The sequence below is a fragment of the Diplotaxodon limnothrissa genome, linkage group LG8 (genome assembly GCF_057381915.1).
Source record: "Diplotaxodon limnothrissa isolate DT_005_m linkage group LG8, D_limnothrissa_male_GT1.1, whole genome shotgun sequence".
In the NCBI taxonomy this organism is placed as follows: domain Eukaryota; kingdom Metazoa; phylum Chordata; class Actinopteri; order Cichliformes; family Cichlidae; genus Diplotaxodon; species Diplotaxodon limnothrissa.
The window spans coordinates 22840138-22857793 of record NC_140603.1 but is presented as its reverse complement, the minus strand read 5'-3'; the positions used below and the strand labels follow the sequence as shown (position 1 = coordinate 22857793).

General features: G+C 40.9%; 2 protein-coding genes across 2 annotated transcripts in view; one reads left to right on the top strand and one right to left on the bottom strand.

The window, feature by feature from the left end:
* Positions 1-12692, bottom strand: part of mta3 (metastasis associated 1 family, member 3) — a 29228-nt gene extending 16536 nt beyond the window's left edge. Inside the window, exons 1-8 of the mRNA XM_085361498.1 lie at positions 12662-12692; positions 12428-12484; positions 10258-10325; positions 9131-9224; positions 3602-3728; positions 3359-3422; positions 340-457; positions 70-172 (exon numbers count right to left, since the gene is read on the bottom strand). Coding sequence (XP_085217624.1) covers positions 70-172; positions 340-457; positions 3359-3422; positions 3602-3728; positions 9131-9224; positions 10258-10325; positions 12428-12455 — 602 coding nt within the window. The 5' untranslated portion in view covers positions 12456-12484; positions 12662-12692. The remainder of the gene's footprint in view (positions 1-69; positions 173-339; positions 458-3358; positions 3423-3601; positions 3729-9130; positions 9225-10257; positions 10326-12427; positions 12485-12661) is intronic.
* Positions 12693-14296: 1604 nt separating this feature from the next.
* Positions 14297-17182, top strand: kcng3 (potassium voltage-gated channel, subfamily G, member 3). Its single transcript, XM_085360905.1, has 2 exons — positions 14297-14942; positions 16428-17182. Exons 1-2 carry the CDS (start codon positions 14326-14328, stop codon positions 17071-17073), a joined length of 1263 nt encoding a protein of 420 aa, XP_085217031.1. The 5' UTR covers positions 14297-14325; the 3' UTR covers positions 17074-17182.
* The last annotated feature ends 474 nt before the right edge of the window (positions 17183-17656 follow it).

Here is a 17656-nt window from a genome sequence, read left to right as displayed (position 1 = left end):
CATCTGTGAAACTGCCTATCCAGTGCATGCGATCGAGAAGTTGTTGCTGTAGATGTGAGGGCGACCTACCGTGCCACCACTAAGAATTGGTCTATCTGTTTGTTGGTGAGTGGGCACTCTGGATCCCACAGTTTCTCTTCTAGTTTGGCCTGATCTCTCTCATCTGCCTCACCTGCAAAGCCCAGAGACAACAGCTCACACACACAGTAGGATAACAATGGATTTGCCTTCCACGCTTATTTGCTTATTAGTGATGGTTTTAATTATAAACTAATTACATTTTGTTTATGCTTTAGAAAAAGGGTTAGGAAAGAAATAAAGGTGAAATCTGCGATTCACCTTCTTGTAGCATTTCAGGTACATCTGCCTGAAAACGCGGTCCCACTCTGATCTCTCCTTTGTCAGCCAACAGGGTTTTCTGTGTTGGGTCATAAACCAGCGAATAGAAGAAGGTATCCTAAGGAAAACATCACATCCATTAATGTGGAGCTTCCCAGATTTTGGCAGGGCTGGGATTCCTGTGATCTCCAGGTGTTATAACAGATATAATTATACTTATGTGACAGACAACATGCAAAATATAATAAAGAGTTTTAGTAAAAATCTAATATAATCAGTCAACTGAGAAGAAAATATTACTCAACTGTTTACTGATTATTTGTTTAGGTCATTTTTAAGCCATACATGTTTTGACCGTTTAAATAAACAATAAAAAAACTGTTAAAAAAAGAAAGTAAAAGGAACGTAGCATCAGCCACACGGACCTAGCGACGTCCACCACCCCCAGGCACCCTGTGGTTGCAGGGGGAAAATATTTATTTCCCCAACTGGTTGTTGCTAGGTGAAATTGTTGCAAACAGTGTGACGTTTTTTTTTGGTGCAGCACCGTATAGCTGTGTTACTAATTTCACCTACCAACTAGGGCTGAACGATTATGGAAAATAATCTAATTGCGATTTTTTGCCCCAATATTGCGATTGCGATGCGATATGCGATTATTTTTTAAGGTCTTTGTCTTCTGTATTATTAAACAAAGACAAGCAATACATCATATAGTATGGCCAATACTATATTACATTAATTTTAAACTGTTCTTTCCTGGAAGACAGACCTCTGTTATGATGACATGAGGTGATGCATGAATTGATGACTGACATTTTTATTTAACTTCTTCAATCACAACAGTATATTTGAACATACACAATAGTTTATTTTTAGCTTACAAACATCTGAGCATAAAGTGCTGACAAGGAACCCTGGTGTAAACATTAAAATGAAAGTCAGTACAATGTGCAGATTGCAGAAATATACATAAACAAAATCAGTGGCTTTACCACACTCAGTTTTTCGACATCTGTGAACTACTAGACAGTCATTCAATTAAAAAATAATATTAAATAAATAAAACTAATAAATAAAAAATACACACATCTTACTGATCTCTGCAGTCAGTAACATTACACATAAAGTGCAAACATAATAGCAATTGTATAAACACACACACAAACACGCCTTTAAAATTTAAAGGCGTGAAATTGGACGGTCTAGTTCTGATTAGCGTCACCGCTGTCTCGGTGGAGTTTAATAAACTCGGCCGTCTGCTTCTTGCTATCTAAAATATAACCAGACACTGGCGTAAATTCTCGACTGTCTCATACTTCTGTTTAATAAGTTTTCTGTTTGACGTTTAGTCAGCTGTGTGAAAACCAAGGAGGAACCCACCCGGGGGATTAATAAAGTTTTATTTTATCTAATCTAATAACTTTAATCTCAGCCAAACCGATTTACTCACGAACAAACAAAACACTGAAAAAAGCCCAACAATAACATTTTTAGGTTGTCTAAGTGACTTATATATTACGTTTAACCCGAGCAGCGAAACTCCGCGGTGATCTGAAAATGATGTGCCGGGAGTTGTGCCGTTCTCGGCCGCATCAGTAACCCTCGAGCTCCCGGCTAGCTGTCGAGCTGGTGGGTAGCAGACGCCTCTGAAAACGTCGAAGCACTTTTGCAAATATGGGATATCTTGATAAACCGAGCAGATATTCGATGTTTACACAACTACTTTCTCGCCTGAAAATATTTTAAAAGTTTATTTTGTGACCCAGAAAGATTAGTATGAGTAATTTTAAAACTTAGTAGCGGCCGCCATTGCTGGAAACTGGAGTTTGGCTGGGCCGCGCTATGAATTCTGGGATATGGTAGTAATTTGGACAGCCTTCGGCGCGTCGCTGTGACGTAATCGGTCTACAAATGCGGCCTCAGGAGGATGCAGCCCATGAATTTGGACATGTCCAGAGTATAATCGCAGCCTTTGCGGTTAGAAAATTGCACTTGATCATGTCGCGATATTATCGCAAATGCGATATATCGTTCAGCCCTACTACCAACTGCCGGCAACCTCCAGCAATCACTCAGCCAGAAAGTGGGAGAATACAAACTTCCTAGCAACAAGTTGCCGACAGGTCCAGGCTTGCATTACCTCAGCTTTTTGATAATATTGTCAAGATTCTTCCCACAAATGGCAAACTTTTTTTGTGCATTCCCCAATTTTTATTCATCATTACCAATATAAATGCATCACAAGTCACTAGTTCACCTGGCCGTTCACTCCCCACCAGTCAGGCCTTACTCTAAGACAATAAAAAATTCCCGCTTTCTGTGCTAATCAAGCCTAATTCTTTGCAATGGTATTTCTGTCGTGTAACAGCTAGCTTCTAGGCCTTATCCAGTGAGCTACAGACACTGTGGATTCTTTATGTATTCCACTTTATGTCTACCCCAACAGCACCCTGTATTTTCCTGATGAACGAAATGAATCACTACGTTTTTCTCTATTGGTTAACAAACCCATTTTATATCAATGTGAACCAGCGCTGCGTCTGCCTCCATGTACCAGAGGAACTTGTGCGCATGATGTCTTGATGCATACTCAATCATCTGGATGAACAGAATCATCCAGATGAACAGAATCAACTTTTGGGGAGTTGTGCACATGATGTTACAAATGAAGAAGAGTGGGCCAAGGTGCAGGCACTAATTTGGATCTTCATAGATTTGCTCATGGTAAATGAAGCAACGGTGTACGCAGCTGCATCTAAACCCTTTAAGACACAAATTGATTATTTGTATTGAAACAGATTTCTAATGTGAGAGTCTTTTTTTAGGAGTTTAATAACTGGCAGGGACATATCTGAAAAGCCTGAATACTTCCTGAAGCAACAGAATTTAACAACAACAACAAAAAGAAGAAAAGGAAAGAAAAAGCATGTAAATTATGACCGGACTTTCTATGATGCAGCTTGAGGTAACAAAAACCAGAAAGAGACATCAATTTGTTCCCCCCTCTCAGGCTTACCTCTTTGTCAAGGTATGAAAGAACGGCTTCAGTCTCATTCAATAATGCGACACTGCACTTCCCCCTAATGGAGAGAGAGAGGGGAGGAAGCACACACCATATAAAAACACAAACAAAGGAAGTGCGCACTGTGTGATGGATGGATTCATGGCTGAATGAGTGACTATCCATGGGCACTGCCTTTAGTTGGCGAGCTGTACAGTCCATTTTCTGTATGTATTTGTATGCCTCTGTGCACTGTACCTGATGTGTGTCGCAGGTAGACTCTCATACTGCCGGGAGAGGAAGAGCTCTCTGTGGCGGAGCTGGTGTTTCTGTTTTTCTGTTAGCTCTGTCTCTGTTGGGTTCTCCTTCTCCTCCTCGAGCTCCTCTGCAAAGGAAAAGACAAAACAAATGAATCCATTTCATGAGACACTTTTGTCATCAATATATCCCAGAGACAAAAAAAAAAAAAAACAGTGACTGATAAATGTGAAAAAAAATAAATAAATAAATAACATCAAAACTCACAGATTCTTCAATTTATCCCTCAGACTGTAATTTCACATTTGTTAGCAGTGCTTTCTCAAATGAGGAGGCCCATGCTTTTATGACTCTGGATTTGCTGGTTGGCACATAATACTAGGCAGTATATAAACATATTAAATCACTGGTAAACAGTGCAGGCACTGCATACACTTTGAATAAATATAATTCTATAAGTGGATTTTCAATATACTAGAACTTATATAGTGCCACATTTATATGAGGGAAATGCATGCATTTGTCAGTTTCAGAGAGAAATAGAATTATTTTGTACAGTCAGTGAGGTAAGACAAAGATCTTAATTAATAGGTTTGACATTTACAGGGGAATTACTTCAGCAGCTTTCACACCATATACAGTGAAAGATCCCAAGTGATGCTGAAAGAGGAAGCAGCGAAAAGCAGCCTTCATTTGAAAGTGAAATTTTTCAACTGCCATGAACATTATTTTATTCATCTGCAATGTGCTGGGGAAACAGCAAAAATTGCTTTGCTCAATTGATTAAAACCCAGTCTGCCAATCATGCGTCAATGGCTAAACTCTGAAAACATGACAGTATTGTTTGCTGAAGACAACATGTGGGTGGAACAGCAGCAGCAGCGAAAAATACACCAACATTAGAGTCTGGAAAATGTTGGCATTTCAGTTAATGTTACATTAAGAAGTGAAACAAATGTAATATCCTGAAAAGAGTTACTGTTAAAAATGTATAAACTGCAACAGATAGCATTTGTTGCAGAAAATACTCTGCACATCATCTGCAAAGGCTCATGTTTTTGTAAAATACTATTATATATAATCCCCCTCTCACCCTGTGGGCAGTCTTTATTTGTTCTTCCAGCTCAGGTCCTCTACCAGGGGCCTGGGAGCTTGAGGGTCCTGTGCAGTATCTTAGCTGTTCCTAGGACTGCGCTCTTCTGAGCAGAGATCTCAGATGTCGTTGCTGGAATTTGCTGGAGCCACTCTCCCAGATTGGGGGGGTCGTCACTGCTCCGAGTGTTACCATGGGGACCAAAGTTGACTTTACTCTCCATCTTGTCTAGCTGCTCTCTCAGCCCTTGGTTTTTCTCCAGCTTTGTGTTTCTCCTTACTGATGTTGCCATCATTTGGTATAGCTACATCCATCACTATGGCCTTTTTCCTCTGCTTGTCCACCACTGGTTAACCATCTGTATCCCACAGGATTTTAGCACGGTCATCTTTGGAGACGTGTCCCATTGCGACCTCAAAGCCATACCTGCGTTCCTGTATACTATGCTAGGCACATTGTTATGGCGTTGCCTGTATGTCCTGCCTGTTAGCATCTTGCACACTGCTGTTATGCGCTGGATTTATTCAGGGCCTTAACCCTTATTGATCTTGTGCTACCATGATTAGTGTCTCTGTACTGTCTTTCATTCCAGCCAATGGTAGGATTTTTTTTTTTAATTTAACACAGAAACATCTCATTACTAAAGTTAAGTGATGTCATAAGCTTAGTTAATGTTAAAACAGATGTGCCTGATTGCACCATATCCAGTACAGAAGAGTAGGAATGCAGTCTGCTGAGATTTTAAAGCATCTAAATGCTGTGTGTTTACAGTGGTCCACAGGCTTAATAAAATATAAAGTTTGATACACGCAGACTGTACAGTGCCTGCTGAATTGAGGCAAAAATGTACAGCTGTTATTTCTCTTTCGCTTCTTTCAATGCAACATCCCCCTTGGCTCAGTCTTAACAGCTGGAGGACACTTCATACAAACCATTACTCAACTAGACTAAACACAAAGTTTTTCTTCTATTTTGTTTGAGTTTGTTTTTGTCCTCCCACATGTTCTGCTGTCATGTTGATCAGAAGATCATTTCTACCTGCGCTCCTGACTCCTGGCTGGTTAGTAGACAGTTATACCGGCAGTTACTGAGAAATGGACATCTTAAGTTTATAAGAATCTTAGGTTGGAAGAGCATTCGAGATACTTCTAACCATCTCTTACTGTGTGATCACCGCTCTGGAGACTCAGTTCCTTCCTTTGTTGGTTATCTTTTATCTGGGGCTGCCCAAAATTGCACAGCATACCCGGCTTCACACAAAAAGACAGAGCCACACGTCTGTATCTTTCTACCTTCAACTAAAAAGTTTTCAGCTATGACTCTTACATAAACTTTCGTCCTGTAAAAATCAAATTTAGTTGCTGTTCTTTTGTTTTCCCTCTGAAATAATGTCAAACATAAATTAACTGGGTTTTTTTACGCTGCACTAGGCTGCCATAAATTTTATTGTTGTTTCTCGATTTTCTTCTGACCAGCTGGCAGACGAAGGACACCAAACACCTTGCAGAACTGGCACAGCACTTTGATCAATGCTCTGTCTCTGCATACTGCAAGTTTTATCTTTTTGTTCTTGCTTTATGTCTATAAAGTCTACCTCAATCAGGATAACTGGTTTTTACCAGCAGTTCTATGACACATACACAGGGAACAGTATTTTTCCAGTCAGTGCTGAATGACGTGAATGCAGTAAACATGTTGTTCACTGGGTCTCCTGCTGCTCTTCATTGCAATCACCCACATCTAAACTGGAAATCTGCTTTGGTGGAAAGCATGTTTTTTACTTTGAGAAACTAACTATTAATGTGTTTTATTCTGGCCATTAGCCTTCTGGAATCAGGTAGTCTGCTTCCCACACTGAATAGGTGTTGCTGTGATGACACTTTCTTTTCCTTTTCACTTCACACATCCACACTCAAATTCTGTAAAATGCAGTAACAAGCAATTGAGAAATTACTGTGAAATACAAACATGAATCCCCCAAGTTGGAGTACAAATTTAAGTTTCAACGTCTCCATCTCTGGCATTAAAAACCTCTTATTTCTAGTTAAATGTGCAATTTACAAAGTTGCCAAGAGAAATCACTATTGGAAATGTCATTCTGATTGACAGAAAGCTTAATTACATTTTTTTCTGAAAAAAAAAAATCCAAAGTGTCATGTCTCAAGTTTAAAGTCTTTAAAAATTTTCGATAATTAAGTCATCCTGATATCATCTGTCTGTTGAAATTTAGCCATCACATTACATCCTCAAAACAAGAAGGTTCTGGGTTCAAATCAAGACTTGGGCCCTTTTCTGTGGTGCTTGCTTGTTCTTTCCCATAGGGGTGGGCGATATAAACGATATACGATAGAAACAATATAAATTTGGCCAACGATAGAGATTTTGACTATACCGCTCTATCGCGATAGCGCATGTTGATGTCATCAAGCTGCGCCTGTTTTGGTCGTCTGGTCATCTGCAAATTATGCCGAGAGTCATAGCAAAGAGATGAAGCACTTTTGAAATATGGGGAAAGCCAAAAACGGTGCTTCCTCCACTTCCGTAACATTGATTCATTAATGTTGAATTCTCTCGCAGCTGTTGTATTCCCATGTTGTTGCAGTATATTAATAACTAACCTCGTATTGTGGATGAATAATCTCAGTTGTTCTCCTGACTGAAGTTTGGCCCGTGTATAGCATCCTGCTATGCGATTGCATTTGTCCCTGACCACCAGAATCCCTCACGTTAACTTTTATCAAGTGGAAAAAAAGTTGGCGTTCATCCTCCAGCTTCACTGTGCTAATGTTATGCTAACATAGCTGTGTTGCTAGCAATCACGTAGCACAACATTATATACCAGGTAGTCCAACTTCAGTAACCCTGCAAACGCCACTGCTGTTTAGTTTTCTGTCTTCATTTATGTTGGAAGTGGTAGCAGAGCTGTACGTTTTAAATAGTTTCAAAAATCTCTCAGAACATGGTATGCCATGTTTAGGTGGAAACTAGCGAGCTAACTTCCTGTTAATTTCTAACTCCATTAAATTTAATAACTTCTGTTTTCATGGATGCCTGGATGTTAAACTTAATTGTTACACCTGGTAAAGCAGCAACGCTGATGATTTTATTAAAGATGAAAGAATTTAGACCGTTTTAACTCTCAGTGTTCGTTTGACTTTGGGACCTGAGGGGACGGAGTTTTGGACCCAGATTACTCAGGACCCAGAAGCTCCTCACTACGGCAGCCGTAATGCTCTGACAATCCATCAAGCAGTGCGGCTTACCAAAGTTGTACTAAAACATTTTTTAACAGATTTCTGCACGCCAAAATCAGTTCGAGGTCAGTAAGCACAACCAGAATTCATACATAAGGCGCACTCTCGATTTTTGAGAAAATTAAAGGATTTTAAGTGTGCCTTATAGTGTGGAAAATACATTATACAGAAGAAAAGAATATATCGCGATATATATCGTTACCGCACATGCTTCAAATTATATCACAATATGAATTTTAGGCCATATCGCCCAGCCCTACTTTCCCAGTACTCCAGCCTCCTCCCACCATCTAAACCATGCGTGGGCTGCGTTGATTGGTAATACTAAACTGGCCCCAAGTGTGAATGGTTTCCTGTCTCTCTGTGTCAGCCCTGTGACAGACTGATGACCAGTTCAGTCCAGGGTGTACCCTGCCTCTCAGCCTATGACAGCTGGAATCAGCTCCAGCCACTTGTGATCCTAAACTGCATAAGTGAAAGAAAATGGATGGATGGCTTAATCTTCACCACTGGTTACACTTCTGTCACATAATTGACTAGTCTAAAATATCACAACTCTCCTTAAAGGAAAAAATACAATTTAGAATACAATATTTCATAGAGTCCAAGGTGACACTGCTTGATTTGTCCAACCAACAAAGACAAGTCACTCTAAAGTTTAGCAAAACAGAAAGAACCCATCCACCCAGTTTCTTCTGCTTATCTAAATCAGGGTCACAGTTGAGCTGGAGCACATCCCCACTGCCATAAAGCAAAAGGTGAGGTCGCCAGTCACCGGGCCAACACAGAAAAACAGAAACCATTCACACTTTCCCAAAAAGTTTATTCTGTTCATCTGAACATAGCGTTTTCAGTGGGAGAAACATTTCGTCACTCATCCAAGTGACTTCTTCAGTCTCCAACTTTTTGGGTTTTCCTTACCTGGATGATTGAGCATGCATCAAGACATTTACACTTACATTCCAACATAGAAGCAGTTTAGTCTCACCAATTAACCTAACCCCACTAACTGCATGTCTTTGGGCTGTGGAAGGAAGCCGGAGTACCCACATAGAACCACATGGTGAATTAGAGCACAGAACCCTCTAATGTAAATACAACAGTTTAATGTGTATTAATGCAAACACAATCTAAAGAAACTGTACTGTTTTACACAGATGATGCGTCACAACTGCTACTCACTTGCATGTTTATCTGCAAGCTGGATGAGGCTGTGGGAGATGTCTCTCCTTCTGTAGAAACAAACTACCTTGGCCTCCACGTTCCCACTGGCAGTCTAAAAGAGAGGAGAGACATCCAGGTTGACTCAAATAAGTGGCAACACCTACCTGTGCAACCCTGTAATTTCCCAAGAGACCTGGCTCCTTTGTGTACCTATCAAGCTGTGCTCAAACTCAGCCAGTATTAAATGTCGTGACTGATGACTAGATGTGGGGGTAAAAGGTTTGAAAAAGGTTTGAAGAAGAAGAAGAAAAAAAAAGAAACAACTTATACTCCCCACCTACCTGCTTCCAAGTTTGTGTACAAAAGCAAATGTATCTATATAAAAAGGGATCTGGAGTAAATAACAGGAACAACGATGTGCATATCGATGCACTAGCTAAAGCCACAAAAATGTCCATCGTGCTTGATCAAGCACTCCATTTCACCTTTACCAACACGATAAGCTTCATACAGCTTGTATTTGCAACAGCAGAGGTTTATTAAATCGTATCATGCTGCAGGGACTTCCTGTTACTTCATCATTTATGATAATTACGATGTCTCCTGTCTTTAGATTATAACATTGAGCCTCAGTACACTCTTTCAGGATGATAATGTGATCTAGCATTATTCCACCCACACAATCCGATAATGACCTGCATTTATCTGAACATCTCAGTGCAAGCATGACACAGGAAAAGCTTTTACACACCTATTAACAATGCTTGTGAAGGATTTCGAACAAAATAAAACAGGAATTACGGTAAAATGCCGAGAGAAAAAAGAGAGAGCAACAACACTGCTGTTCAAGGTTGGTATCAGCTTATAATTAAAATAAATCTGCATCTTTAGCCCAAAGCTACATGAGCTTGTGAAATGTTGATAATAGTCACCCCGCCTACACACACACAGGTGTGTCAAGTCATACTAATGACAGTTGGTAGATCAGGGAACACCTGTCTTTTCAAGCCATATTACAAACAAGGTCACAAAATCCACACAAACAATGGGAAAGTGATAGGGTGGGGACAGGAGCACAGAGGAATTCAAGGAATTCTCTAACATATTCTCACACTCATGAAAATGAAAAACGCACCCATCAGTACCTTATTGAGTTCTTCTATCCGACGGATCAGGTAAGGGTTACTGGAGGAGTTCTCAAAGAATACATAGTCTGCAACAGGAAACACGCATATCATATATTTAAATATATAGACCACATGAACTTTTAAAAAAAAAAAAAAAGGGGGGGGGGGGGGGCAGGGATAGCTCAGTAGGTAGAGTGGTGGCCCCATGATCGGAAGGTCGGGGGTTCGATTCCCCTGAACAGCTACCCTGAGGTACCCCTGAGCAAGGTGCCGTCCCTACACACTGCTCCCCGGGCGCCCAGTGGCTGCCCACTGCTTCACTGAGTGAATGGGTTAAATGCAGAGAGGGATTTTCCCCACGGGGACCAATAAAGTACACTTTCTTCTTCTAATACATTGGCGCTACAGTAGGTCAAATCAAAGAATATGCATGTCCTTTAATCAATAAATATGTGCAAAGTTGTGACTTTCAGAAAGTGTTGCACCAGAAAAGTTAAAAGGAAAAATCTCTAGTCAACAACCACCAAGTTATGGGTGAATAAAAGTGCAAAATTATCAGTCTTTCAACCTGTTGCCATATGTTACCACACTGTTTCAGTTTGTATGAAAAAATAAATTAAAGACAATAAAAACTTCAATATGCCATTAAAAAAAAAAAAAAAAGATTGCCCATGCATATAAATAACATCACCAGATGCCAGTATAGCTCTCTGGGTTTGAGTAGATGACCCATATGCCGTAAGCCTAATGCAGAAGCACTGGTTTGAATCCCCATCTTTCTTCCAGCTTATGTGTCTTCTAGACACTGCCAGTTCCCAACAAATGGGACAAATAAAATAAATGTAACAATATCTCTTTTTTTTTTTATTAAACTTTACACAACTTTAGGTTGTGGCAAAGGCAGCATTGACACAAAGTCTGATATATTTCATTCCACATGTTCCAGACTTTTAAACGGTGAAGCGGCATATTTGTCAGAGTTGTGCATGTCATTAAAGTCTATGTATCATCATGCTAATGTGTATGATAACCCTCAGCCTCTGGGATGGGAATGTACTGCACATCAGTGTTGGAATGCTGTAAAAAGTCAAAACCAAAACAAACCTTAAATAAATGAATAAACTACAGATCCCATCTTTTTTTTTGTTTGCAATGTAGCAGCAAAATATTGACTACATTTGTTAAGACTTGTTCCATACAGGGAGAAAAACTGCACCTGAATGTACCTGGAAGTTTGTGTGTCCTATCGACAAGTTCACGGAGTTTACAATGAGCACCTAAAAGCAGCAGAAGTTAGCCTAAAGGTGACGTGAGGGGACAATAAGCTGATGCACCTCGAAAATACCGGTTATAAAGTGCTGCAAGATATGTCATTAGACGCCTATAGTTTGCGTGGCATGTCAAGCATTAATGCAATTAGGCTACGTGGCCGTCTGTGTATGGATTTAAAGCTCAAGTATTCCTGAATAAATGTGTAAAAGCAGACGCAGCGACGCCATGCGCGGAGACAATAATTTGATGTTGAATTCCAGTAGACTGCTAAGGAGCTAGCTAGCAAATCAGCCAGCCTGCATCCCTGTTTGATAATTAATTGCCCTTGTGGTTACTGTAGGTAGTCACTTTGGCAAAACAGTTTGGCACCTGATGTTACCGAGATGGTTAAATACGATCATTAAATGCAGCAAACGAGCGCTGAGACGGCATTAATGGTAATCAGTGAAGCCATCGCTGGTGCTAACGTTAGCTAAATAAGGTCTCGTACTAATGGCTGCATGCCAGGAGTGGCAAATACAAAGGCAGCTTCAGACTGTCCGTGGTAGCATGTTAACAACCTTTGAAACACACGTCTAGTCGTGAGGTCTATCCGTGTAGAAGCCCCCTGTATCCCCTGGTCTAAGAATTCAGAAACCCGGGGAGCAGCAAACAAGTGAAAAATGTTTACATTGCCAGCTAACCATTTAGCAAGCTGGCGGCTAGCTGCTGTGGCCACGACAGACGCGAGGCCTGACCCATTTTGAATCTCAAATATACACCAACTCTCACCTTCCTGCTTCAACTTAACGCGTCCACGTTGCTGTAGCACATCCGCATCTCCACCATTAAATGCAAACAGCTCAAAATAACGCCCAGAAGGTGCAAAACTGTAACGGTTTCTCTTTGATAAAAAGATCCACATTGACATACATACCTCCGACCCGGTACATGTTGGCCGCCATTTCTGCCCTCCCAGTGTGCAAACCATAAACTAAGAGAAATGGAATAAATTAATAAAAACAATAAAAGTTACTCTCTTTGAAGGGAAAAGGAGCGACAAATTAAGATGGTCGGGACTCCGGATGTGTAACCTATCGGGAGAATTATGGCAATTCAACCCCCCCTCCTCCTTCGAGTCACAGCACCCTTTATGATACAGTTAACTCACGGCAGCCAAAAGAAGTCGGATCAACCCGAAAAACCACTGCTGACGCTGGAGGGGGCCCGCGCACGCGCAGCACAACCACACGCGGCCCACACGCGCAGACACCAGCCCACCTCAGAAAACATAAGAAAGCAGTATGTACATTATTTTTTAGGACATTTTTATATCTGTAAAGCCAGAAGTTTAAACTCGAATCTAATCATTGAAACTGAGTCTCTCTAAAATTCCTAACAAATCAGAAAGGGCTCTAAAACTTAAAAGGAACTGTTTACATGAAGAAGTCTCTGTGTTGTTGTTGTTGTTGTTGTTGTTGTTGTTGTTGTTGTTGTTGTTGTTGTTGTTGTTGTTGTTGTTGTTGTTGTTGTTGTCTTTTACGCATCGTTACATGATCCACCTTGACCAGAGTGGACAGAATTAGAAATGAGTATGTAATTTATAATTCTAATAACTTTAGAGAAGCGAGGTTTAGATAGCTTGGAGGGATATACTGTGATATATTAGAAAAAGGATGTTAAAGATTTACCTTCCAGGCAGTAGTAAAAGTAGAAGACTTCGGAGAAGATTTATGGCTGTATTGAAGAAAGATATGCAGATGGTTGATGTAACAGTGACATAGTGAGATGAAGGCAGATGATGCTGTGGCAAAGAAGAAGAAGATTCAATATATGATTATGTTTTGTATACTTGATGTAGACATCCATCCATCCATCCATTCCCTTATCAGGCAGGCAGAGGCAGGGTACACCCTGGACAGGTCGCCAGTTTGTCGCACGGCTAAAACATTGATGTAGATATTATTATTATTATTTTATTTTGCTATCAAATGAGCTGGTATAGAATATTTGCATTGCTAAGTTAAAACAATTACTATTTTCTTTATGTTTGTTCAAAACAAATACATAAATAAATAAAGCTGCACATATCTGCATAAATCAAAATAATAGTAAAAAAAACATTATTTGTATAATAATAATACTAGCAATAATAACAATAATAAATTATTCATGTGTGCATATATTTCTCTTGCTATTTTTTTCTATTATACTTACCTCAACATAATGTATCTTTTGTTTCACAAGTCATATATAAGTATCTCTATCTATCTTAATCAAATGATATAAAATGGTCAAAATTTTAATAATGGTGCAAGCATATCAAATACAAGCTTCACATCTATTTTTTTTGTCAGTGTAACAGGGAATATTACAGTGAGACATAACTAAGCTTTCTTAAACAAGAATTTTCCTCCCGGTTTTCATCATGTTTGACGATAATTTCTCATCTGCTTCCAGGAGAATCTAAACAGTATTTTATAGGAAGCAGCAGTCTCCACTGTGGACTTAAATCACATATTACGCTCTATACTCCTGTTGCTTATGGATTTTTCTCTGCGTGTGTCCGCGCGCGCGCTTGTGACATCACTGATGGGATTGGCTGGAGCTGAGTCTCTTCTTCAGGCTACAGAGGGAGACGGAGAATAGAGTCAATGACAGAGGGAAGAGTTAACAGTTAGCAGCCACGGACCTCAGCGCAGGGCCACCTTCACTCAAAGCGAACCACGCCCCGGGGCAGGGGAGACGAGTTCCCCAAGTGCCCAAACTCCTGCGATGGAAGGAAGAATGGACTGTGAAGAGTTCTTTTAGGCTTTCATGATTTAAGTTGTCAAAATGAAGTTCGGGAAGAGCATCTGCGTGCTTAACGTCGGGGGAACCCGGTACGCCTTCACCCGTGAGGTGATCAGGGATTTCCCTCTTCGACGCGTCAGCCGCCTGATTGCCTGCGCAACCGAGAAAGAGGTCCTCGAACTCTGCGATGACTACGATCGGGACCGGAATGAGTTTTTCTTCGACCGCCACGCTCAGGCTTTCGTGTTTATTATGTTGTACGTGCGCTCCGGCAAACTCCGATTTGTTCCCGGAGTGTGTGAGCTGTCTTTCTACACAGAGATGCTCTACTGGGGACTGGAGAGCGCGCACTTGGACTCCTGCTGCCAGAAACGCCTGGACGATAGGATGTCCGACATCGGACTGGACACACTCTCTGAGGGGGACATCGAGGATGAGCCCCAGAGCACAGGGGAGTCAGTGCAAGAGGCTGAGCTCACATGTCGCGCTAGGTGGCTCGAGAAAATGCGCAAGGCTTTTGAGGAGCCCAACTCTTCCCTTGTAGCGCAGCTTTTGGCTTCAGTGTCCGTGATCTTTGTTATCGTTTCTATGATCATGCTGTGCGCTAGCACCCTGCCGGATTGGGATACAGCCAAGAGAACTACTGTGGAGGAACACAGGTAGGCGATTGTCAAGGGTCAGTTAACTTGAAGGAATAGAAGCCCCCTCATGAAAATGCTGCCAAATGTTTCGGCGCAATGTGTGCGGATATCCTACAACTGAGACAGTCTTGTGTAAAAGTGAGCTGAACAGATGAAATCGTGTCAAATATTTGATTTTGTCATTACAAGTAGCATAAATAAATAAATATACCTCTTAACATTTGATCATGCATGAGTTCAAGGCAACGGCCAAAGTCATTGCGCACTAATATTAACCACGAGGTGGATGCATTGAGATGTTTTCTACCTCAGCTTTTTGAGTGTTTTCTAGGATGTTTGGTATAATAACATAAAAATAAGAATGACAGCAAAGCAAGATATTTAAAACATCCATGTATTACGTTGCCTGCAGGGGATTTGTTCTTGTGCTTTAGTGAATTGATGCCCCTGAACTCAATATGCCCGCTGACAAGTTTCAGGCAGCACATTACACCTTAGGCTCCTCACATGACAGCCGGACAGGCCCCCGAGGAAGCAAATCAATAGCCAATCCATAGCTTTCCCCTCTTATTTCTCCCACCCTCTTCACAGTTAGTCTGAATATGTTTACTGTCCTGCTTAGTTTACACTGCATTGCGCACATGAAGGGAAAACATCAGGTAATCATAGATTCATAATATTTGAGTGGGCAATGAGATAAAAGTAGAATGTGTACTGAGGGGATTATATAATAGTGCAAGCAAACAAAGAAATTAGGCCACTTACAGGAATCATCATAAGTCAGAGTTTTGTTTCTCTAACTTAAGCATGTAGGCGCGAAAACGTGTATCTCCATGTCTGCGTGATTTTGGCCTGTACTTTCCTGGAAGCCTGAGCTGCCCATTCTCTATATAAGGTTAGGTTATGCTCCCTCAGGCTGGACATAGTTTTGAGTTTTGGATCAGCTACAGTGGTTAAGTAGCCAATACAAGTGGCTTGTATACTTTGAGGGCAAAAGGATTCCAATTTAGTTTCATGTCATTAGATGATGCAGTTCTCTCAGTTGCTACATAATTTGGGTTGGTGCAACTATTCTGATAGTTGCTTTGCAGGTATTTTTGTCATTTCTGGGCTTCACTGCATTTATATCTAATGCAAGAATCATCATTCTCTAATTCATTTTGACTGGCCTTGCTCTGCTTGTCAATGGGGTAATTATGTGACCGTCTTTGACACAGTCTTTCTTTGAAGGGTTTAAACCCTCCCTCTGTGCAGTTTGCCGGAAATTTACTAGCCCATGTATCTGTCCTGCTGTCTTTGTTTACTTGTGCCAGGCCTGAACTGTGACAGCTTTGTTCCTTATTTCCCATCATTTAACTCCCCTTGCTTTGCTTCCTCCTTCCTCACATTTACTGACTGCCAGGCAGTATTTCATATTTCATGCCATCCATATCTCACTGTACCTCCTCTGTCATTTCCTGTTTACAGTGTGTGCAACTAATTTTTCTTCTATCTTCTCTGTAGGATAGTGGAGGCAGTGTGTATTGGCTGGTTCACGGCAGAGTGCATAGTGCGCTTTCTGGTGGCTAAAGACAAGTGGGACTTCCTCCGCAGGCCACTCAACATCATCGACGTGATTGCCATTACCCCTTACTATGTCACTATGGCGATGGCCCGGGCAGGGATGCCGGGTGCTGGGCTCGGGGTTGCTGGAGTCATACTCCGAGTCCTGAGGATGATGAGAGTGTTCTGGCTCATGAAGCTGGCCAGACACTTCCTGGGACTGCAGACTCTAGGGTTGACTCTCAGGCGCTGCTACCGAGAGATGGTCATGTTGATGGTGTTTGTCTGCGTTGCCATGGCTATATACAGTGCCCTGGCCCAGCTACTGGAACACGGCTTGGATCTCGAGACCCAGAACAGTGATTATGCCAGCATCCCTGCTGCTGCCTGGTGGGTTATTATTTCAATGACAACCGTGGGTTACGGGGATGTGTACCCGGTAACAATCGGAGGACGGGTGCTTGGGGGAATGTGTGTAGTGAGCGGCATTGTGCTCCTGGCGCTGCCAATCACATTCATCTACCACAGTTTTGTTCAGTGCTACCATGAACTCAAACTGCGCTCTGCCAGATATGCACGCAACCTGTCGGCAGAAATGCTGCGATGAACATGTCCTATCCTGCCTACCATCCTGCCGACAAAAAAAAGAAACTCTAATGACCAGAAGACCATCAAATGTTCAATGTGCCCTTTTTTCCTTCCAGATTTTATTTTGTCCAGTCTACATCCAGGTACAATAAATTTCCTAGAAAAACCCTTTAAACATTCATATATCAAACAGAAAAAAGAAGACTAAGAAAACATAACATTTAACAATTGTGAAATTCTGCAATATCTTCATGTGTTTCAGTTTATTTTGTTTTTGAAGTTATTTTTTATTTCCCCTAAGCATCAGGAAAACAAATTGTCATTATAAAAACAACTATCTGTGAACATTTAGTCAGTGCAAAATATATAAATGTCAGTGAAGGACATTGGTAAATGGCATCTTGTTTACCAGTAGAACAACATCAGTCAACAAGGCTGATACAGACAGCAAGGCAGATATGTTGGAGTATACCTACCAAAAAAAAAAAGGACAGAAAATAACATAAACCAGACATACAAAGATGGACTATACAAATATATTAACTTAATAGTAAAACAATAAATTAATGTTTGCTTATGTTTTCAATAATTTATTCTACTCT

What these genes read in the sequence shown, in the direction of transcription:
- kcng3 (XM_085360905.1), top strand. Translation starts at nt 14,326, where the DNA reads ATGAAGTTCGGGAAGAGCATCTGCGTGCTTAACGTCGGGGGAACCCGG. An exon ending in ACTACTGTGGAGGAACACAG is followed by an intron (nt 14,943 to 16,427) that starts GTAGGCGATTGT and finishes TCTTCTCTGTAG; the next exon opens with GATAGTGGAGGCAGTGTGTA.